The sequence below is a fragment of the Adiantum capillus-veneris genome, chromosome 23, assembly GCF_014529385.1.
Source record: "Adiantum capillus-veneris isolate H3 chromosome 23, ASM1452938v2, whole genome shotgun sequence".
NCBI lineage: Eukaryota > Viridiplantae > Streptophyta > Polypodiopsida > Polypodiales > Pteridaceae > Adiantum > Adiantum capillus-veneris.
In genome coordinates, this window is record NC_140953.1 from 144,221,929 (window position 1) to 144,246,614 (window position 24,686).

Genomic DNA, 24,686 nt, shown 5'->3' on the forward strand with positions numbered 1-24,686 from the left:
AGACTAGAATTCTTAATGGAGCTCTAGTGAAGAAAATAATGGCAATTGATAAGAGCGTTTGAAAAGGCCTTTTGGCTTTCGAAATCATGCCAAAAAGAATTATCAACACAATGTGCATCCTTAAGTTGTTTTTTACAAAGAAGATCCTACTTTCAATTTTTAAAGGGAATTTCGAGTTTGATTTGTTTGTATTATAAACCTCCATTACAACGCTTTAGCAAGCGACACGCTCCTTCACCTTGTTAATGTCATTGGAAGTTATGAACAATTCCAAGAGACCTCAAAGCTCTATCCCACACCAATGTGCTTAAAGGTTTGCCTTCGTACCTAATGCTGAATGAAAATTCACATTAGCTGGTTTCATATCTATACTATAATAAAGAAAGGGGGGGGGGGGGGGGGGGGGGGGGGGGGGGACGTGTCAACATGAGTTTGATCTGGGAGCATTCACGCCTGTGTGCCTTGTGTAAGTGACACAGTAAACAGGTAGTGCGGGCCCGTGACACACACACACACACACACATAGAGGGAGAGAGAGAGGGTCCATACACGATTTTTTTTCTTCAATGGGGGTGATCAAGGACGTGAGCTTGGATTTGATATGTGCTCAGGAAAAATGTGTCTTATCGTGCCGTTTTCAATTTCAAAATTGCTGGTTGAGGTCAAGAGGAAAAGAAGAAATTCCACGCCAAAATAGAGAAACATAGTGTAAAAACCCGCAAAAAAAAACCTAATTTTGTAAAATTTCCTGTTGGCAAATTCAAGGAACGGAATTTAGTATGTTTGGAAAAGTGATTATTTCCGAACACTATAAAAGGAGGAAGGGCACGCAAGCGCGCGTGTGTGTAGATGGGAATCACAAGACATGCATGCACGCTCCTGTAGGTTATAAATGCCTCCAAAGTTCTGAGATCCCATGGAGGCAATGAGACTACCGCTGTTAAGTAAAACCACCTATTGTTACCTTGATTGCAGACACGGAGTTACCTTGGATAGCCAATTTGATAGGCATTATTTTACTCTTGGAGAAAAGGAATCTCCCCCCCCCCCCCCCAACATGTGGCGCTCTTGGATAACTCCGGAGAGAGAGAGAGAGAGAGAGAGAGAGAGAGAGAGCTATAGGTGCTCTTGGCGCTCTTGGATAACTCCAACGAGCGAGAGAGAGAGGGAGAGAGATTGGTTCGATTAGCATGGGGTTTGTGCGATTGGAACAAAAAGAATCGAGAGAGAGAGAGAGAGAGAGAGAGAGAGTTTTGAATATGCGCTGATTGAAAATGAAACTAGAGAAGTGCGCTATGCGTTTTTTTTTGTTGGTGTGCAGTGTGCTGATGCTGATGCAGGTGGGGACTCGGGAGGAATCAGAGAGTGAGGTAGGTCGTACAGTACCTGGATGGAAGTGGAGGTAGATGGACGCTTGTGGAGGTGAAATAAAGGATATAATTTATTAATTATAGCTGCTGATGATCAGCGTACTAGCGAATTAGATAGTGCGCTTTGCCTTTCACCTCTTCCAAAGGTCCATCCACTTTCACAAGATACCATATCATTATCCATACCTATATTATGATGCTCAAAAAATCTCTCTCTCTCTCTCTCTCTCTCTCTCTCTGCCATGAGTGCCCGCCCGCACGTGCGCACTCACACGCCTAGTACTAGTACAGCTGCTGTATTGCACCTTTGGCAGCAATCGTGAATGACTGATGTCACTGATTGATTGGTGGTGCTCCTTCATGTAAATTTTCTCTTAATAATCTCGACATCTGCTGATCAGCCTCGGTATCACGTCGAGACTTGAGTAGCTGAGGAGAGCCCGCCCGCTAATTGCCTCTTTCCCCTGCTTAATTAATTTGCTCCTGCACGTCTTTTTGGAGAAGTGTCCACCTTATTTTTATTGCTGTCGTATAACTGCGAAGGCTCCAAGACTGCCCTGCCGCTGGTTATTTGGCTCATCCCATGATCCATCCCCATCCAATGTGATGGTGCTCCAAGCCTTCATGGCCGCATTTTAAGAACAGGTGCTTCCGAACTCCCCTTCACTACTCATCACACTTGATTTACTATGTCGATTTTGGCAATCAACATCACATATTTTTAATTTTAAGGGTGTGCCATGAGTCATGTAGGTGAAACTATCATGAGAGAGAGAGCGCTTCTTACGCAGTAGGACATGAACATAAGGTAACCCATATGCTATATGATAAGTTCATGGCCTAGCAAGACCTTAGGATGGGGCATCAATCCCTTATCTAACTCCCAGAGGGTCTATTTAACTCGAATGGACTAGGTTTGAGTCAATTTTTTCTCCCCCTAAAACTCTAGGTACATATGCAAGTCACGCTCTACATTATAAAACTAATCTTGCTTGGTTGGCCTTGCCTGTTGGTATGGTTTAGCATTGATGTATTGTTGCCAATTAAAAAGAATTTGTTAGCATGTAATAAATGGTAGCATAGATTAGAAATGCAAAAATTAACTTGGAATGTTGACCTTGTCATTGAGTAAGCGTGTTGTGCAAGTGCGCAAGGTCGAGAACATTGTTTTGTCAAGCTACAAAAAAACCATGTGAGTAGATAAACTTTTTGTCATGCGGTGATGAAATGACACAAACTACAAACTATATATAGTGTGTATCACACAAAAGTGCCATGCAGAAGTATGGTGGAGAGTTGGCACTATGTCTCACACAAAAGTGCCATGCAGAAGTATGGTGGAGAGTTGGCACTGTGTCTCCCCAGAAATTATAAGAAACAGAAGTTGTGCTCTTCCCTGTAGTGTAATTGTGTGGTCCAAGCAAACACAAAATCATGGAGATCTAGATGTAGATGATGAGCCTATACGACTTGTTGACATGGTTCTGTTCGTCTATTTGTAGGCGCACTTGTTTCTAATTTCCTCCCATTCTTATGGACTGCTATAATCAACTTATTTTTTAGCTTGTAAATTGTTTTTCTCTTATATTGATAGCTCTGATTGTTGGCCAAATATGGTTGCCTTACCAAATTCATCCTTCTTCCACTTTGGCATGTCATACACAAAGAGTCACACACCACGAAGTTCCTGAGTGACATGCCACGCTCCTATTTGTGGCATGGGATCTTCCCAAGGGCGATTCAAATCCTTTGGGATGGAATCGGGCGATGAGCACGGTCCTTTACTATTGCTCTTGCAACTCTTTCCTCTCTTTGGCTAAAGTAGATTTTGTCATTGTAACTCTTTGAAGTGAACCATCTCGACTTCTTACAATTTTCATTTTGATACAAGACTCCATATCCATTAGCATCATAATTGGGGTGATCCCTCACATCCAAGACCCCTAACGTCATTGGTTGCTTACATTCCCATCTCTCAGGTAAACTCATTCTCTTTAGTGGTCCCTTAGAAGAGCCATTTTCATCTTGCTCTATGATGATAATTCTAAAAAGCCCTTTGGGACCAACTGCAAGATTATTCATATTAGAGGGATTAAATTCCTCATTGAAAGAGCTTTTTTTAACGGTAGAAGATCTTGCCCTATCTTTTGGTCCAAGTCTCTCATTAAAAGCCTACTAATGATATTCCTAGTCATGGAAGTAACCCTAACCTATACTTTTTGCTCACAACATCTTTTGCATCATCAATCATACATATGGCAATTTGCAACATATGCACAATTTTTTCCTTACGATTAGGAAAGCCCACAAGCTGCACAAAACCCATGGTTCATGCCATGTGAAACCCTACCTCGGTAAAGATTGAATAGCTCAAGTTGTTGTGGTTGATGCCCTTTTGACGTTGTTGTGGTTGATGCCCTTTTGAAGAGATAGGGAATTCTATAACCTCAATCCCTCATACTTCTATCTTTACGTTCATCATCATCATCACTTCCAACACATCCATTATATTTATCCCCGTGATCATCATTTTCTTTGTGAGTCCTGCGATTACCTTCACTGTGGCTACAATCCCATCTATACTTATCGTCTCTATCATGATCTGTTCATCTTATATACCTCAATCATATCTATTGCTCATGTCTTAGCATATTCATTATATCTTTCCCTGCATCAGGCTCCCTGTGAGTCCTTTGATCATTGCATCCCTATGGCTATTATCTTTGTCACGGCCTCTTCATCTCTCATATCTTTTGTCATGCCACTCATGTCTACCCTTATCTCCATCATCAAGTCCACCATGTCTACTACGATCTCCATCATCATCTCTTATGTGACTTTTGTCCTTGTGTTGACCGTCGCGCTCAATTTTGCTACCATGTCTACCATCATTATTGCTTGTGTTGTTCCTCTTCTTTGGCTATCATGTCTACTATCACTATTGCTTCAAACAAACGATAGTAAATGTCAAAGCATGGCCACTTGAGGAGAATTTTGGACATGTTTGTGAAGCATTAAACCTACCCTTATGAAAATTCTCAACTTCTATTATGTGGCCTATACAATCCCTTGGAGAACTATCAGTATCTACCCAAAATTAAAACCTATACTAGTGATATTTAGACATTGCCCACAAAATTACCATGCTTCTCCGATCAAACTAGCAATATCAAAGAGAACATGGCCATATCAAAATGAGTGTGATTTTGCTAAAACTAAGAAACCATCCCAGAGTTGCTATATGGGGTATTAGGTGCCATACAACTCAAGCAAGAATAGCATTATGATGTAGAATCCATATTGTGTGCAAATTTGAAATTGCCTTCAAATACTACCAAAGCTAATCATATAATACTCTAGGTGACCTCGCAAAGACAATTTTAAAGGTGGTTTATTTCCAAAATTATGAAAAGTGGCAAAAAACAACACACATTTTTTCACATAGTTTAGGTTGAAAATTTATCCATAAACATTCAATACTTCCTCACCCATGGTAAAGATGGAGAAGAATAACAAGCTAAATAAGATGAATCGCTAGCAGTCGCCCTCCACCAACAAAAACTTGCTATGTTGTAATGTGATACTTTTATTTCTTGAGACACTTTTCTATACTATAACCCATGAAAATTTCTTGGATTATTCAAATAAATGCATAATGATTTTGAAGTATTTTATATCCACAAAATTGGAAATACTAAACAAAGTAGGCATTTTGAGAGCTATGGATTCCGCATTTAACCTTGTGCTTGGCCTTAAGAGCATTGTATCTAAGATGCAATCTTTTTTTACGTGACTGATTCCAATTTTCGCTCAACAAAATACAACCCTTGTTCTCAAGTATGCCTTCTTATTTTGTTTTGATGCTTTATCAATTTTAAGAGGAGCTACTCTTGGATAATCAGGCCATATCCTATTCCCATCGTGGTACAAATTAGTAGAAAAGCTAAAAGATTTGCCTATGGCATAAATATTCTATTACTCCACATGTGAGGTTATGTACATCAAGAAGAGTAATAACAATATTTTCATATCATACGCAACCTCTACATTAACACTAGGTTGGTAACCTAACAGGACATAAAAATGTCCTTTCAGGGTTTTGAAAAAAACCTCCAAAACCATAGTAGATCCACTCATTTTGTAAAATCCTTTCATGAGGTTATAGTTCAAGGCCTACTACACATGGAAAAAATAAGAAACTTGTAAAATTTCTCATCTTTTCGTCACACCAAGCCTCCAAAGTTGATGGATCAGTACATTTTCATCAAAACAGTCATTTCTTACGTTTTGTTGCATAAAAATAAGATTAGGGATTTTTGTAGGACTTGAGATAAATTCCCTAGTTAACTTCAATGGGTTGGTGATTAGAACATATGATTGCTTCTCACTCACTATTTTTTGTTTTGCCAAAAGAAATAGGTGCAAAAAAGTTGAATTTTTACCATTCTGCAAACATATCATCAAAGTTTCTATAGCCACGCTCAATACAAATAATATATGCATGTTTTCTTAGTTCCCTATTGTCCTTTAGGTTCATGAGGAGCCATGGAGCATGTCAAAAGAATAATACATATCTTACCAAGGGGAATCTTGGGGACAAAGATAAAGTGCTAAATACAGCAAACATGAAAAAACTAGGTTCAACATTATGAGTTGTAGAATCCCATAGAAACTATTCAATATCTAGCCAAATTTGATCCTTATGACTAGATATGGTTATTACCTACAAAATGCATGTAGTTTTCACAAGAAACTAACAATATTGAAAAAGCTATACTTAATATACTAGACTGTTTCGTTTTCTTCTATAATTGAAAAAATCAACCATCGTTGTGTACTATGCAAAATAGGATATTAGGTGCCCCAAAAATCAAGGAATGTCAGCTTTATGTTATAATATGCGACATAGAAAATCAAAAATGCATTTGGATATCATGAAAGCCACCAAAAAAATCATATAAGAGCTAAAATTGGCTAAAAAACAGGATTTGATAATTTTTGTAATTTGGTCATAACTTACAACTTTAACATTTATTTCTCCCTAGAAGCATCAGGACATGTTGAGGACTACTAAAGATAATTCTCTAGCATTATAGACCTCACAAACATGAATTCTAGAGTGGTATAGTTGCAAAAAGTTGAAAAAAGCCAAAAATAGGACCCGTTTTTTCACACAGTTTAGGTTGTGAAATGTTGTGCAAGGACAAGGTTAAAGATGGAATTGATATTCCAAAAAAATGTCGAGTTTTTTTCAGCTCATGAGACAACTTTCTAGATAGATAGCACCTCAAAATCCATTTTGAAACTCTTGACATAATTCAAGGAAAATGGTCACTTAAAAGGACATAAAAGTGTCCCATTACCAACCTAGTGTTAACTATCATGTAGGTTGTAAAGGCATAAGTGATGCCACCCGTAGTGGGGGTAGAGCTCGAATGGTCACCATGAGTAGGCCATTGTAGAGAAGGTGATGAGAATGCTCATGGTTTGGGATGAGGCACATGATATTGGAGTGCTCATGGGATATGGGGCTAAGATGGAGAAGTACATCCTCATCAATCTAATCTGGTATTGAGCGGGCGATTATCACCATTGTTTTCTACATGAGACATTGTGCAGTGGGCAATTTCTAGACCTCTATGGTTTGATGGTGAACCTAAGCTCCTTACATCCTACTCCTTGGCTATGACAAAGAATGTGGTGGTCTTTCTATGACATAATAGGGGTATCAAAGCACTTTAATCAGGCTCGCGATTGGAATGTCGTCCACTTTGTGTTTCACAACCAACTCATAACGAAGCAAGATCAATTATTCACGCTTCCTTATTACTTCATTTTGAATTACAACATACTTTTTTTTTTGGGAGTACAAGGTATAGTGTCCTTCATGCACATTTTTTAACTACTGTGCGAGTGAAGTTTATGCATCTCAAGTGAATCACTAAATGCCCAATGCAATCCTAGTTAATTATTCATCTTTTAGGTATTATTCTCCTATTTGATAAGATTCTAGGTTGGGAACTTCCCTATGCCATTCTTTGTTGCTACTAAGATTTGACAAAAGAGGAGATCTCCTGAGGTTGCAAATCTGCTTACTCTCTCTCTCTCTCTCTCTCTCTCTCTCTCTCTCTCTCTCTTCACCTCAAGCTTAGAGAGATGGTAGTCTCTATTCTACATGTGTCCCAACAACATTTCTCTCTCTAGCACAACCATGAGCAACCATTTGAATTCAAAGAATTCTACTCAAGATTCCCAGCCTTTCTTCCCTCCACAATATCGTCTAAATCTCCTATCTGTGGAGTTCTCTCTAGTTCTTCCCTTCATAGCCAACATCCTTTGGTTATAGCTATTGCATTGTGAATCACCATTAAACCTTGTCTCTCTTATTAATTTGATCAAGCTAGCTCTAAATGTCATCCAATCCACTTCCATTTCAAGACATTACTAACAAGCCAAACTTGTATCACCTTAATGCTAATTTGTAGCAAGAATATGCAAATGTAAAAGTTGGCACATCCAATAACGAGGGAGCTTGCTTGTCCACACATCAACATGGGCCATCTCCACAATCAAAGTGCAAATTTTTCAACTACTATGCCACGATAGGTGCAACTCGTATATGTATGTGCACATGAGCCTCGGGGGGTGCACTAGGTAATCATGTTAATGTATAACGTGAGTTCAAAAGGAGGGGTTACAAAAAATTTAGGCAATTTAAAAGAGATACATTAAAATAAGGGGTTTTTATATTCAATTTTGAAAAAAATCCTAAAATAAAGGGTCATTTTATTCATTCATACATGTTAAAATTAAAGAGGCGTTTTTTAACACCCCACGAACGCACGTTATATAGTGGAGTACGAAATGGTGAACACCTTGACATACGAGCTTCATGCAAGGCTCTACTATACACCAAACACATGGGTCTGTGTGTGTGTGTGTGTGTGTGTGTGTGTGTGTGTGAGAGAGAGAGAGAGAGAGAGAGAGAGAGAGAGAGAGAGAGAGAGAGAGAGAGAGAGAGAGAGAGAGAGAGAGAGAGAGAGAGAGAGAGATGTTACCATATTCATATGGTAGTGATGTGTCTGAACACACTTAGGACCGTCGAGACATTTTTTCCCTCACTAGGAGGTTTTCCCCCCCCATGAATTATATATATGCCCATCAGGTCAGTTTTTTGCATAATAAGTCCCTTATAGTATTCTAAGGGTTGTGCTATATAGCACATGTTGGTCTCGCTTCGTTTCTCCTCTTCCATGGCTGACAACAACACAGATGTGTTCATGATGTTTGCTGTTGAGGATAATTTAGATGGAGACAATTACCCAATGTGGGCTTACATGATGCAATATGTACTTGTGTCGAAGGGCATTTAGAATATTGTGCAAGACATTGATGTAGGGTAAAGGAGCCAGTTTAGGTACAGTTATAAAGCAGGGGCCAGTTTAGGGAAATTCAAATTGTAATGCTTCAATTTTACATTTGTGCTCAATGATTTTCTTTGAAATGGGTATCAAATTGTAGCGCTCGTGAAGATCTACTCACACATCTATCCATTCCTATCCTCTATTTGCATTATCTTAACAATATATTAGCTTCAAGTTATAGGCGTACTTGTATTGGTCATGTCTTTTTACTGGCTCCTCTACCCTACACCTTGGTTCTGAGGATGTAGGCGATGTTGAGTTTGTTGTAGGTTTTGGTGGTAGGGTTGCAGTTGCCAGAGGTGTTTTGCCTACGGTTGAACAAACTCGTTGGGATGTAAGAGATGCACAATCTTATGCATTGATTGCGGTTGTCTGTGAAGCGCACTATTACTCCTCACATTTGTTCAGTAAAGTCTACAAAACAAGCTTGGGATATTATGGTTGGTCTTTATGAAAGTCGCAATGAGGCTAAAATTGCATTGTTGCGTAAAGAGTTGGAGTCAAAGATTATGCATGAGTAATATGAAATGGACACTTTCCGTGCTGGTATGTATCAAGGCTATAAACGAGCAACTTATTTCTGCAGGCAAGGTAATTTTTGACAGTTCCCTTGTGCAGACTATTCTTGATACTTTGCCAGATTCTTATCAGACTTTTGCTAAGTACTTGGAGACTTATGACCCAAGGAAATCCAAAAGTTATCAAGTTTGATGCATTATGCACATTGCTATTGCAAGAGTCACTTTCCAACAAAAAAAAGGGCTAAACAACATGCAGTAGAACATGCACGCTATTTTTGCTTAAAGAAAAGGTGGTAACAACAATGTAGCCACTTCTCATGGTTCTTTGGCGAGTGGAAAATCATTTGTTTCCAATGCTTCTGTTGGAATCACCTCATTTGGGAATTCTGGTAAAAAGAGCAAAAAGAAGATGTGTTGTCATTATTGTAAAGCTAATGATCACTTGATCAAATAGTGTCTAAAATTGAAGGCTAAAGAGGCTAAAGAGGCTAAGAAGAAAGAGACTAGTTCCACTACAAGTGCAGCTATTGTTGATTCTTCTATGAAAGGAGATTGTGATGCTAGTGTTGATGCAAAATGGGTTCTGATGATCCTTCTCTCCCATTATGCATGTATGTCATTTGCTGCAGATGCTCATGTGTGGTACTTTGATAGTGGTGATACAAAGCACATTACCTCTCATTGTGACTTGTTTACCTCTCTTGAGGATGTCTCTCATAGGAATTTAGTTACTTGTGCAAACAATGCCTCTTATCTGGTCAAGGGAGTTATGGTTGCAAATGGAAGTTCTTTCACACTTGTTCATGGACTTTATGTACCTAGGATCAAGAAGAACCTTTTGTCTGTATTTGCACTTGGTCTTGTTGTCAAATTTGTGGATAACAGATATACAGTTCATGATCTTAGTTTTGGTGGATGAGATTATTGCATTAGGCATTTTATGTTGTGGGCTGTATAAGCTCACTTTGTATGACAAGTGTGGGCAAAATTTTGCAAATGCAATTGTGGATTCTAAGGCTATTTCAGATGCAAAGATTTGGCATGCACGTTTTGGGCAATTGAATTTTCCCAGTTTGCTTTGTATACAAAAATTTGATATGGTTGCTTTTCTGCCACCTCTTGAAGCACTTGTGAAGCATGTTTGTGAAGGCTGTATTTTGGGTAATAGACAGCGTTTGAAGTTTCCAAAGGATGCTTTAGTTAGGGCTACATGCAGGTTACAACTTGTGCATAGTGATGTTTGTGGGCCCATGCAAACTCCGTCCTTGGGCAATTACCTTTACTACATGAGTTTCATTGATTATTACTCTAGGAATGCATGTGTATATTTGCTCAAAGCTAAGTCTGAAGTGTTTATGAGATTCAAGAAATTTTTGGCTATGGCTGAAAATGTCTCTAAATGTACCATGGGCACCCTCCATTCCGTTCGAGCGGGGAGTATATGTCTCATGAATTTAATGCATTTTTGGCTAGTCGTGGGATAAAACACTAATGTATAGTGTTGTATACACCTCAGCAAAATGGTGTTGCTGAAAGGAAAAATAGGTCGCTCATGAAGATGGCATGATGTATGGTCAAGAGTCAAGGTTTGCCGCAAGCGTTTTGACTTGAGGCTATCATGTGTGCCACATGTACTTAACAGGGGTCCTACGAAAACTTTGCATTCTATGACTCCAAATGAAGTATTGCATGATAGAAAGCCATCTATTGATCATATGCGCGTTTTGGTTGTTTGGATTATGCTTTAATGTCACAAACTCATCGCAAAAAATTGGATGATATGGCTGTCATATTTTTTTTTGTAATAGTATTGAAAGAAAATGTTACAGTAGTTTGTACCATTCGCAACCAAAGTGTATCTTGGTTTCATGGGATGTTGTGTTTGTGGAAGATTTTGTTCAGCCCTTGGAGTCATGTACTAGAGACAATAATGTAAGCTCATAGGAAATTTATTGTTAAGTTAAGGTGGATAGGTTAGTGTGTCATCCATGCTAATGGCATGCTTGGAGAGGTTAGTGTAGAACTTGAGAGAGAGACTATTTCACAATACAATAGGATATAATTGCATATGATAGACTACACTTTATTCAGTAGAATGTGCCTCTATATAGGCTTATACAAAAGAGACATCCTTTTCATACATGAGCACAAGATGTGGCTGCCTATGCACAAACATGAGTGGATTTTCTTTACACATGGGTGATAAGAGGTTGTTCACATGGGTTATGGACACATGACACTTTTGTAGGTGGAAGTAATTGTTCACACAAGAGATGCAACAAAACCTTGCATCCCAACAATCCTCCCCTATGTGGTTTTTGGTCGCATATCACTCACACAATCCTCCCCTCAAAATACACTAGGGTGAGACATACAATTCACAAGCCTCCTCTTGAACACAAATTTGCCTCCCCTAGACACAAAGGTATAGGCACACAAAATAACAGGATGTAAGCACACACACAAGCCTCCCTTGGCACAAATAGAGGGTAAGGTACAATTGAGATAATGCTCACATTATATCATCGTATACCAAGCCAATATTGTTGTCGTTATCTTCATCAGGATCTTCAGTGGTGGCAAGCTTGATTTTTGCTTTTGTTTTATCTTTGAAATGCTCTTTGTGATTGGTAACCTCTGTGAAGATTTATTGTTGAGTCCGCAATACTTTGTAGCATGGTTGTTCTTGCCACAAATGCGACAAGGTTTGATTTCATAGCATCCCTTTGAAAGGTGATTTGTTCTGCCACAATGTGTGCACTTTAAGTTCCTTTTCTGATTGCAGTTGTAGCGGTTGGATGAGACCACATAAGCACCATTTGATTGTTGTTGACTGCCTTTGAGTTTCTTTTTGTGCTCTTGAAGAGAGTTTATTACATCTTCAATTTCAGGGATTAGGTCTTTCTCTTTAAGCATTGTTACAATTTGGCCAAAATCTGCATCTGGTATTGCTTTGAGAAGCACACCAATTTGGTTTTCATTATCTATAGGGAATTTTATGTATGTCAACTGTGTGCAAATACTTTTGAGCCTATTGACTAAAGATGACACATCTTCTCCAGGCTCTATAAGTTATCCATAAAGTTGCCTTTTTAATGAAATTTTAGAATTCTTGGCAATAACACCAAAATGCTACTCTAAAGTTATCCATGCGTCGTGTGTGTGCAATCATCTAAATAATGCACAAAGTTGTCGTCAAGGGATGTGAGCAAAATGCCAAGAGCTTGCTCATCTTTAGCTGCAAATTCTGCTAAGCTCTGTCGTGTTTCCACTCTGTCATCATCATTTGGTGGCTTAATGATGGATCATAACTGCTTTCGCATCAATGTAGCCCTTGGTTTTTGCCTGCCACGGGTGGAAACCATGGCCGTTGAATTTGTCAATCCCTTCTCTCCTCCCATTATAGTGTACCCTTAATTGTGCATGCAAGGAAGGTCTTACCCAAGATGTATGGGCAATGTCTAGTCCTCGTGCAAAGTTACATCAATTAATACATAAATTGCTTGGTCTACAATCACTGATCGTGAATTACCTCTTCACAAAAAAAGAAATGTAGCTATTGAAAATAATCAAAGATAGTGAGCATCATTGTGGATTTTTGACTTCGATAATTGCATCTTTCTTGTTGGTTGGGAAGCTTGAGGGAATGAGGTTATTAGTGGCTTAGCCTTGAAGAAGTAGGTAGAGACTTGCTAATGAAGCAATGAAGCACAAAAAGCTACGTACATAGAGTGGTGAGATGAGATATTGTTTGCAGGTGGAGGTTCCTACTAAGGGCCCAAGCTTTGAGTTGCTAACAGTGGCCGTGGGGGGGAGCCCTTGAGCTGGAGCCTTGGGTGTGATGGTCCTCATGCGTGAAAGAGGCCTTGCTTAGGGCGCTGGCTGGCGGTCGGGCAGCACACGCAGCAACGATCGGACGGCTCAGTTGGACGGAAGGGCATCGGAAATGCAGTGAACTGGCAGCCAGTCAATGGCTCAGATCGGGGCAGTCACGAACGGAGCAGACCGGTCGGGAGCGAACAGAAATTTTTTTGACAGAAAGATTGCGGTCTACAGTCAATATGGCCAATCGCGGACGCAACAAACTACTTAAATCCGGTTGAGCATTGGATTGAGTGAGCCAATTGGTCCAAAATTCAGTTTACAGAGGGCCTTTAAGAGGTGGCTCCCACCCACTTTGTCCACATAGCCACACACACACACCTAGAATTAGTGAATGAAAATAGGGGCTCTAATCTCCTCCAATTTTAGAGCTTGAGCAGGCTGCTGAAAGCTCTTGCAGAGCACATTCAAAGCACACAATCATGAAATTGAAATGGGGATGGCAAACATGCAATGAAGTGAAGAAAAAACACACAAAAATTAATGAAAAATAGAGTGTAATTAACCAAAAATTGAACCGATGAGGGCTCAATTTTAGTAGCTAAATATGCAAATGCATGAAATTAGGTATGAATGCTTAAAAATTACATATAAATCTATCGCAATTTCCTCAAGCAAGGGTAGTGGCTCTAGGCATAATCCATGAACGTGCCCAAAAACATGAGTAATTGGCAAATAGATTAGTGTTAATCTACATGCAAATGCAAAGAAATTGATTAGCAATTGCAATTGCCTAAGAGAGAGTGCCAATGCAATCTAGCTTGGAGGGGCGTCTAGTATCTAATTGTGATTAGGGAGATATTAATCTCTATCCAAAGCTCTGATACCAGTTGTTAGATTAAGGCGGATAGCTTAGTGTGTCATTCATGCCAATGGCATGCTTGGAGAGCTTAGTGTAGAACTTGAGATAGAGACTATTGCACAATACAATAGGGTATAATTGCAAATGATAGAATATACTTTATTCAGCAGAATGTGTCTCTATATAGGCTTATACAAAAGAGTCAGCCTTTTGACACATGAGCACAAGATGTGGCTGCCTATGCACAAACACAAGTGGCTTTTCTTTACACATGGGTGGTAAGGGGTTCTTCACACGGGTTATTGACACATGACACTTTTCTAGGTGGAAGAGATTGTTCACACAAGAGATGCAACAAAACCTCGCATCCCAACATTTATGACAATTTATTGCCTCTTTTCAGTCGTGGAGGTTTGAATGTAAATGCAAAGGAGGAAATGTACAGCCTATGGGGTTTTTTGAAAATGTTATAGATCAGCCAATTTTTGATGCAGATGTACATGACGTACTTGATGAGGAAAGGGTTGAATATGAGCAGGCTAGAGATATGCCAAAATAGTTGGTGCATACTTTACATAACAATAAATTGGACACACATTTGTATATTTGTACTCGTTCAAGTTCTCACCATGCATCTTATGCATCAGATTGCTATGGTTTTGACCGTTTCTAGCTTATCTGATGGTGAGGAGCCTCTGTCTTTTGATGAAGCACAGGTTCAAAAAATATGAGGACACATGGAATTTATGTGATTTGCCTCCTGGAAAAAAGGCCATTGGTACAAAGTGGGTTTACAAGTTGAAGTGCAAGCCGGATAGTGAGATTGATCGCTAATGCTTGACTTGTTGCAAAGGGTTATGCACAACAAAAAGGCATAGATTATGAAGAGACTTTTGCTCCCACTTGTTGTGTGACTAGCATGCATTTTCTATGTGCATTGGCAGCTCATTTTGGTTGGGATGTACATCAATCAAACATTGTTACTACTTTCTTGAATGGTGACATATTTGAGGAAGTTTATGTAACGCAGCCTCGCGGTTTTGTCAAGGAAAAGAGGATAAAGTGTGCAAATGTAGGAAAGCTTTGTATGGGTTGAAACAATCTCCTCGTGATTGGTATGAGAAAGTTGACACTCATTTGGTCAAAAGGGGATTTCGTAATAGTCCAACAAAAAGCAATTTGTATGTGAAACATGAGGGCAATGTACTTCTCATTGTTGTTCTATATGTGGATGATTTGTTGATCATTGGTCCCAATGAGGAACATATTGCTGAATTTAGGCTGATTTGAATGCTATTGTCAAGATGAAAGATTTGGGGATTTTGCATCATCACTTGAGAATACAGTTTAAGGAGTGTGATGGTGGTATTGCCTTGTGTCAGACGAGTTACATAGAGACATTGCTATGTAAGGACTTGAGGATTGCCACTCCCATGGAAACGAGTCTGAAACTGATTCTTCATGATGCTGGTGACCTGCCAATCTCACTCTTCACCAAACTGTTGGTGGATGCCTAATTTATGTTTGCAGCATGAGGCTGGATATTGAGTTTGTAGTCTCACAGGTCAGCAAATTTATACATAACCTAGGGTCAAAGCATTCGCAGGCTGTCAAGGGGATCTTTTGCTACTTGAGTGGCACTTTACATCTTAGGTTATTTTATCCCACGGGGGATCATAGCTGCAAGATTTACATGGTTTTTTGGACTTAGATTGGGCTCGTTGTTTTGACATGCGAGTGTCCACGAGTGGTTTTTGTTTCATGCTCGGCAGTTCATGTATCTCATGGTTGAGCAAGAAGCAACCTACTGTGGCCAATTTGGGTAGTCTTCATAGCTATAGTTGAGTGTGTATGACTCAGACACCTTATGGCTGATTTGGGTGTTGGACAGAAGATTGCCAACACCATCTACACTGACAGCCAGAGTGCATTGAGGCTCACAAGGAACCCAGTTTTTTATGCTTGCGTACATTGAGGTGCATTACCTCTATATCAGGGAGAGCCTCTCAGCAAGAGAGATTAGCTTGGCTTATGTGCCAACACAGGACAACCTTGCAGATCTTTTCACAAAGGCATTGTCTTGTGAGAATTCTGAAGCTTTCCGCAATGCTTTGGGCTTATTCCCCTTTGTGGATTGATCATGTCTTTGGGGCATGGCACTTCCCTATACTCTATGTGCCAGCTCTAGTTCACCACATCACTCCTAGGGGGGATTTGTTACATATTCATGTGGTAATGATGAGTGTGAACACACTTAGGACCGTCGGGGGATTTTTTCCCTCACTAGGAGGTTTTTTCCCCCGTGCATTGTATATATGCCCATCACTCTAGGGCTATCTTATTTTTCTATTTCACACTAAGTAATACACTCTTTTCCAAAGATTGTTGGCAAGGGGTTGTTCCGCTGCATAGCTTAAATAAGACACCACTCGTACCCCACCCACCCCCCACCCCCCAAACACACACACACACACACACACACACACACAAACCATTTAACGTCACCAAAATAGATAATTGAGTGACAAATAATGTTTTTTGAGTTTTAAGAGGGGAAGGAAGGAGGGGGGGGGGGGGGTAGACTTTGAATATTGTAGAAACAATCACAATGAAGTCTGAAAGAGAGAGAGGGGGCGCGAGACTTTGAATATTGTAGAAACAATCACAATGAACGAAAACACACACACACACACACACACACACACACACACATTGTCCTTAAAGGTCAAATTGACCTATGAGACCAAATACAACATGTAGAATGCTTGATGACTATGGATATAATAAGGGTGGCAACTAACAAATTGAATTCATGAAGTCTTGGAGAGAAAGAATGAAGGACATGGTCTGGGCTAAAATGTGAGTAAAACAAGTTTGATATGATCAAAAGTTGATAACTCAAGAAGGGTATGATGATCATAGTCTCAAGTTTTCAAAGGTTATAAAGTGCATACAAAAAGAGACTCTCCTACACTCCCTAGATGCCCATCCTCACATTTAAGGGAGCTAAGCCAAATGACTACTATGCTATAGATTGTGCACAAGGGAATATGTACAAGCACTTAAATAGTTGAATATAGTCTACTCTCTTAAAAAAGAACATGCTTTTGTAATTTAGGGAGAGAGGGAGATAGAGATCAATGACATGCATGATTTCAGGTCACAGCCTCGAGGGATTTACTAGTAGTACTAGGGAGAAGTCAGCTTTGTGCACTAAAACTGCCTTATTTACACCTATATATAGTACTTCCCTCTGTAAAATTTGTCTTTTTCGCTTTACAAAACCCCCCTGTTGTACACTCACATGGTATCATACAATAACACTTAGTGAATCCCTAGGGTCGTAGTTTCAATTTCGTAGCAGGTCCTTAGTTTAGCTAAATGCTCAAAACTCTTGCAAAGATAAACAATTGAGCGACGTTTCTTTCTCTCATTACATTCTAAGGTGCCTATGGCACCTCAATGTAGAGGAACAAACACTATGCACCTTATATTGCTTTTTGCTTATGCATTGTTGTGATTAGGTGATGATGTACACTATTGCCATACTTGCACACAAAACATAGATAGAGTGCAACCAAGTGAGGCATCTACATAGCAACAAAATAAAGAGGCCTATCATACAAAAAAAAGGTGAAGGCTCAAATTGGCATTCTATAACAATTAATATGTGACCTGCACCGATGCTATGGCCAAAGAAACATGGCCTTGATTCTTAGAGTGTTATCTTCTCTTCCAAACAGGACACTATCAGTGCTCTCTTCCAACATACATAGTCTATTGCATTTCTAAAAGTACACATGCTATGGCATTAAAAACGCCATAAAGTATGTAAATAGGAGTCTTATCTAGTCTTGGTCTTCTTCATGTACTTTTGAGACTCTAGTGAAGAATGTTAGGTTACTATATAGAAGTTCTACTTAGAGTCGGGTCGCACCCAGGTTAGCGAGGGGAGTGGAATGCACAAAGTCGCACCTAGCCTCCTTTTGACGCAGAAAAGACTATCAGAAAAGGGTCCAGCTCGCATGCTTCGCTTTGATTGGCTCACAACTTTCTACATTGACGAACGAAGCAATTCGCCCTTAACCTTCGCTTAATCTCTCCCTTTTCCAAAGTGATAGCGGGGTTAGTAGGAGCGTTCGGATTTTTTGCAAATCTGCTCGGAGTTGTTGAAAATCCCCTACTCCCCTCAGGTGTGACTTAGCTGTTATATCGTTCACCAAACATGCCACCTTGTTATATTCTTCACCAAACATGCTGCTAGGTTACAAACATTAACAGGTAATTTTTTGATATTTCATCATTAAAATAGGTGGTGTAAAAGTTTTTATGCATGGAATCAAGGGAGATGCCCCTTTGTGATCAAAGAGCTTAAATCGAAAGTAGATGACGACAGCTGGCGGGTGGAGGTGGCAAACAGGAGGGCACGAATCGAGGAGGAAAGACGAGATCAAGGTGCTATTTTTCTTTGAGGCACGCGTCGCAAGAGGGACTTCGGCTTGGCTGGTAAGATCCGAGTGCGTTGTCAAAACGCTGAGGTTGCAGGGTCGATACCTTCGCAAGATCTCTCATCTTTGAGGTGGATGATTAAGGAGACGTGGAATCTATGATTGATTCCACCTAGTACCTGTATTTTGAAATTTTGAACTCATAAGGAGCCCTTTAAACTTCAATATTCAAATTTTAACAAAGCAGAAAATGACAATTGGCAAAACCGAAAGGAGCTTTGCATTTTCTCAGAAGCAGAGTCCATATTTGATTTCTTGCTTGTAGTATTCAGACTGTTTCAATTACTGGTGAGCGTACCTTCACGGTCAGGAATGGAATTGTTTCGGCAATGTAGCAGCATCTGCCAGCATGTACGTTGTTTCAAAGCTTGCATTTGCTTTAGCCGGCGCGCAACTTAAGACATGATGTTGTAACTGTCTTTATCCTCCAGGATATGTGAGAATGGTGAGTGCGCTTGCAGCTTAGTTTCATGATCCAGATTCAATCGAGTATGGTTGTTGCAAATTGTAGAGCTAGCTGCACCCTCAGAGTTCATCGTCAACATGTCTGAGGATTTGTGCTCCGTTTTCTGCACAGACCCTTTGGTTGATACTAGTTTTCCTCTCGAGTTGAACTCGATCAGTGAGGCTAAAAAACCACTCCTTCAAATTGATGCAGAGGAGGCTTTGCAAGTGCATGTAGAAAGCCAATGTTCCTCTGTCAAATTGCAGAAAACGACCATAGACATTTTCGGTATTTGTTGTCCTGCAGAAGTTCCCCTGGTAAAGAAGATTATAGAACCATTGCCTGGTGTCAAAGAGGTGTTAGTTAATGTTGCAGCCAGGACAGTGACTGTGCAGCACGACTCAGGATTGACTTCTGCAGCATGGCTAGGTACTCACTGTGTATGTCAAAGCTGAATCATGCCTTTCCCTTGGCCCGCTTACAGCTTCTTTGCGTTTGCAGTGAAATTATTGAATGATGCAAAGCTGGAGGCAAGTATCCATCACCGAGGAGAATGGAAGGCAGCTCACAAATGGCCAAATCCCTACACAATTGCTTCTGGGCTTATGGTGGCCTTGACATTTTTCCATTATTTGTACAACCCATTGCGATGGCTGGGTTTGGGGGCAGTGGCAGTTGGTATTCCACCTATAGTGAGGAGAAGTCTAATCTCTTTAAAGCGTTGTATACTAGACATCAATGTGTTGATGCTCATTGCAGGTACAAGCTAGCTTCGTTTGTAATGTAGTTCTTTATTCTCACATTAACAAGGCGTATTGTACTCACTGCAGTCGGCGGAGCAGTTTTTCTAGGGGATTACTTAGAAGCGGGATCGGTTGTCTTTCTATTTACCCTAGCCGATTGGTTGGAATCAAGATCCAGTGACAAGGTAATAACATAATAGGCATTTGAAGTGAAGTGCGCTTGGTAAGTGGGATTGCTCTCAATCATAAAAGTGTATGCAGGCAAGGATGGCTCTGGCATCTGTGGTAAGGTTAGCACCCCAGATTGCAATTCTTGTTGACAGTGGCACAAAAGTTCCAGTTGCAGAAGTTGAGGTAGGGTCGATACTTTCGGTAAAAGCCGGGGAACTTGTGCCAATCGATGGAATTGTGATCTTTGGAAAGAGTGCAGTAGATGAGAGCAGTTTAAGTGGTGAGTCTGTGCTTGTACAAAAAGAAGTTGGAGCCACAGTTTGGGCAGGGACATTAAACATCACAGGTAACTGCTGTCCTGTTTCAATCCTAAGGCTTCCTGAAAATGGTATAGGAAATAATTATTTACAGTGTTGGCATTTCAGGCTATTTAAGCGTCCAGACAACTGCCTTGGCTGAAGAATCTGCAGTATCAAGAATGGTGAAATTGGTCGAGGAAGCTCAGACTCTGCGATCCAACGTTGAGAAACTAATTGAGAAATTTGCGAAGTACTATACGCCAGGTAATGTAAAAGCTAAAAAATTTGGTGTTGACACTTGAGCAAATCATCATAGATATGACCATGTTTTTGTCACTTGGGCACAGCATCACATGACATAACCATGTTTTGGTCACTTGCAGTTGTAGTTTTAGCTGCCACGGGTATTGCTATCATTCCTTTCTTTGTTCATGCTCATAACCGACGGCACTGGCTGTATGTTGCTCTGGTGCTTCTTGTCGTGGCCTGCCCCTGTGCTCTGGTCATCTCCACACCCGTAGCAACCACTTGTGCCATCGCTCGAGCTGCTAAGATGGGACTCATTGTAAAAAGTGGCAGTGCTCTTGAAGCTCTCGGGAAGCTCAAGGTCCTAGCGCTAGACAAAACAGGGACATTGACTGAGGGGCATTTTCAAGTCATAGACGTGAGGGCCTTGGGTCAAAACATGGACCTAGCAAGACTGCTTCACTGGTATTATATGGAGGTATCTTTGTTGCATGCATTACTCATTAGAGTTCACGCATACAGACTGAGCTTTTGCAATATTGTGCTCTGTAGGATAGCATGCATTGAAAGTCAGTCAAGCCATCCACTAGCAGCCTCTCTGGTTGCATATGCCAAGTTGCATGGCATTGCACCTCTTGACAAGGTGGAGGGTTTTGAGGTACTTGCCGGAGAAGGTGTTTGTGGTGTCATCAGTGGACATACAGTCCATATAGGTAATGAGCGTTTGGCAAGGCGGTTCAGCTGGACTGAAGGTAATTGACTTCTTTAGGTGGATAATGGATTGACATATTGAGTGATTTCATTATATGTGAGTACCTTGTAATTCTACTTGCAGATGATGCTCTTGAACCTGCGTTGATGGAGAGTTGGAGAAACCAAGGTTGGAGCATCAGCTGGGTTGGGCAAGATGAGAACCTTGCAGGTATATTTTGTGCAGGTGATCCCTTGAGAGTGGAAGCACAAGAATTTGTCCAAATCATGAAGGTAAGCTAATGGCTGTGGAGCTCACAAATTATACCTGAGGCTGTGGGAATATGTGCCGGTACTTATGAAAGTTTTCTGCAGAGATGCGGTGTGCACCTTGTGATGCTCACAGGTGACAGCCTTGCTGCGGCAACCATGACTCAAAAGAAGGTATACAGTTCAGCTGTTCATCAGGATATGAAGTATGGAGATCATCAAAATACAAATGAAAAGTTGATGTGTGGCTTGCAGCTGGGAGAGTTAGAGGTGCATGCACAGTTATTCCCACAAGACAAGGTGGACATTTTGAGTAGAATCAAAACCAGGTTAGGCTGTACTGGTATGGTTGGTGATGGAATCAATGATGCACCAGCTTTAGCAGTTGCTGATGTAGGCATTGCCATGGGTGTTGCTGGATCTGCAGTGGCTATGGAAACCGCAGATGTAGCTCTTATGACTAATGATCTTAGACAACTCGCAGCAGCTGTGAAGCTAGGACGAAGAGTACGCTGGAAGATTTGGCAGAATATAGTTTTGTCACTAGCCACTAAGCTTCTCATTATACTTCTTGCTGCATTTGGATTTGCTTCTCTCTGGGCTGCAGTTCTTGCGGATGTAGGTACATGCTTGGTTGTAATTTTCAACAGCATGCTTCTGCTTGGAAGGGGAAAATTTGAGAAACATCGCGGTCATCATCATCACCACGGGCATGATCACCACCATCACAACAGTTGTCCTGATAGCGGCTGTGCCCATAGCAATCTCGATGAAAAAAATGACAGGCAATACGACCACAGCCAGATCAGCCACCTCACTGTTGGGGAGCACCGTCACCAGCATCACCATCCGGCCTCCCGCCATGGCCATGGCCATTGCCACCTCGCCAAAACTGGCAATGATCACTACCACGGCCACCAGCAGCACGTTAAGCATGATCTTCACTCGATCTCTTGTGACAAGAAGGGCATATGTTATCTCAAGGTGAAGATTTTGGACTCTTTAAACTGTTGTGTGGCATCAAACAAGCTGCAGGGTCGAGAATGCTGCGGTAATCAATTTGTGGTAAAGGGCTCTGGCAGCAACGCCAGAAAGAGATGCGGAAAGGACACTGCAGTGAGTGCACTAGAGGTGAATTGCTCCTGCTCTACGTCAGCAGTGCAGGCGTGCATCGCTGAGCTGCCACTCACAAATTGTAAGCTGGAAAGCAGCGAGACTGATTTATGCGCGGCTTATTGTGCAAAATAGCCCCGTGCCCACACACGGGAATCAGGATGTGCTGTGGCAATTCCAACCTTATAACTCTGCAGGCATTGTCAGGGGTCGGTCGCCCAAAATCAATTTTGGACAATCAAAATCAAAAGAGGTCTCTGCGATATGAGCCCATCTGCCCTTCAGTGCTCGAAAAAACTTTTCTCCAAAAACTTGGCAAGCCTACATATATGAAAAAACAAACCTAAATTGAAATTCGAAGGTTTTTACACCGAACTACACTAATTTTTTCAAAATTTTGTAGGTTTTCTCACTTACAAATATAAAACCTAGAGGTAAATTTCAAAATTTGTAGGTGGGATTACACTAAATCTAGCGTTGCTGCCCTTCCTGAGCCAATTTTTACTCTTTTTTTTTTTGTATGGTGGTCAAAATTTCAAGGGCTTGTTCTAAACAAGGTGAGGTGGTAAGTTAAGGGGGGATCACATTTATGGAGAGTGTTGGAATTTTTGTTGTGTTTTAATATAAAATTTTATTATCAATTATATATACATAATCATAAGTGGTTTATACATTAAAAAGGTTCCACTTCAATAATAAAGTGCAAGGTCTATATTGTAATTTGAAAACAAATTAAGAAAAAAAAAATATTGTATATACAATCACGAATGATTAAGAAATGTCATTTCCACTTAATAAAGATTATTCCTAATGACTTAAAAAAAAAAAAAAAACTACTTATATACACTACAAGAGGTTGTGTGTACTTGTGACGTTTTTAGCGACAGAAATACATTGAGTTTTTGTACTCCCGACGTCGCTAAGACCATCGTTAATAGCGTCGATACGGGAAAGTCTTTATGAAGCTATATGCGTCGCTATAGTCGTCGCTATATAGCGATGTTGCAGAGCTTTATATAGAGACGCTTATAGCGACGTTCGAGAGTAAAAAAATTTGGTGGCACGGCATTCAACCCATCAACCATACTGAATGTTTCAATAATGGAGTAAACTTAAATGAATCCAAGATAAGCACAGATTCACCTTTGAAAGAAAGTGCAAGCTTATGTATAGACCCAAAGTAGTCACCCACAAGACAATATAACCATTAACTCCATCATCCATAGTACTATTTGCAGAATAAAGATACGAAAACTGACAAAAGTAAATTGATGAAAGTAAATCAATGACAATTGTACACATCATAGGCAAAATCACTTTATTGTTAAGCTTTGCAAATGTAATAGTTACAACACCATTGTCATCATTGAGAAAATATACATGGTTTTCCAATAGTTACAAAAAGACGTATACACGTCATCTCATGATACATATGCTATGACAAAAGGAAACTAATGCTATCTAGCTACGGCTAGACTAACATCATTTAATCAGACGTCTCATCGCGTCCAAGCGGCGTATCTGTCAGATTCTGGAAAAAAAACAATAAGACAGTTTTCTGTAAGTATAAACATATAATTTACAAAACAATACAACAAATAAAAAAGAGTAAACCCTAATATTAACCATGTCGTCGCGAGAACTCAAAATGTCCATCAGGGCGTTTAAACCCTTTCTGCCTATGTACTCGCGCTCGTACGGTGTGGGGTCACGTCCTGTCCATCGACCACTATTCAAAACATACAAAGAATCCATTATGTTAGAATTTAAAAGTACAAATAGACGTAACTACCAAACCTAAAGAGCAATGCGAAAACACTTACAAAATCGGCCTCAACTGATGCCCACCTGTCGCTCCCCAAGTGGTGCGAGCTCCCTGCCTCTACTCGCGCTTTGGCTGCCTCCTTTTGTTGCTTCCACTTGTCAGGATTCTCGCATGCTTCTTGCTTCGCATTCTTTCAATCTTCTTTAGCCAGCAAATCTGGTCTGTTCCACCCATACTTTATTGCTTTATTGCTTTTTGCACTTCAGAAGGCTTGTGCTTGTAGTATTCGCGCATTCAAACCTTCATCAGGTTTTCATTGAAGCGGTCATCCCGTGTTGACAGGGAAAACTTGTGATACAGCATGTTGATAACTCTGTCTATCAATTCACTCGGTACTTCACTCTAGATGTTTAGTATGTAGTGTCTAAACACCTGAG

The 24,686-nt window shown here is 40.3% G+C and overlaps 1 protein-coding gene across 4 annotated transcripts; it reads left to right on the top strand.

Moving 5' to 3' along the window:
- The first annotated feature begins 1,623 nt into the window (after positions 1-1,623).
- LOC147428746 (putative inactive cadmium/zinc-transporting ATPase HMA3) lies at positions 1,624-22,862 on the top strand. Of its 4 annotated transcripts, none has more exons than XM_086497213.1 (12): positions 1,624-2,015; positions 18,773-18,858; positions 18,939-19,381; positions 19,454-19,711; positions 19,783-19,880; positions 19,957-20,212; positions 20,292-20,429; positions 20,549-20,876; positions 20,964-21,163; positions 21,247-21,395; positions 21,477-21,545; positions 21,627-22,862. In XM_086497213.1, exons 3-12 carry the CDS (start codon positions 19,051-19,053, stop codon positions 22,617-22,619), a joined length of 2,820 nt encoding a protein of 939 aa, XP_086353339.1. In that variant the 5' UTR covers positions 1,624-2,015; positions 18,773-18,858; positions 18,939-19,050; the 3' UTR covers positions 22,620-22,862. The 4 variants fall into 4 exon arrangements, with proteins under 4 accessions (XP_086353339.1, XP_086353340.1, XP_086353341.1 ...); XM_086497214.1 differs by having other exon boundaries at positions 18,780-18,858; XM_086497215.1 differs by lacking the exon at positions 18,773-18,858.
- The last annotated feature ends 1,824 nt before the right edge of the window (positions 22,863-24,686 follow it).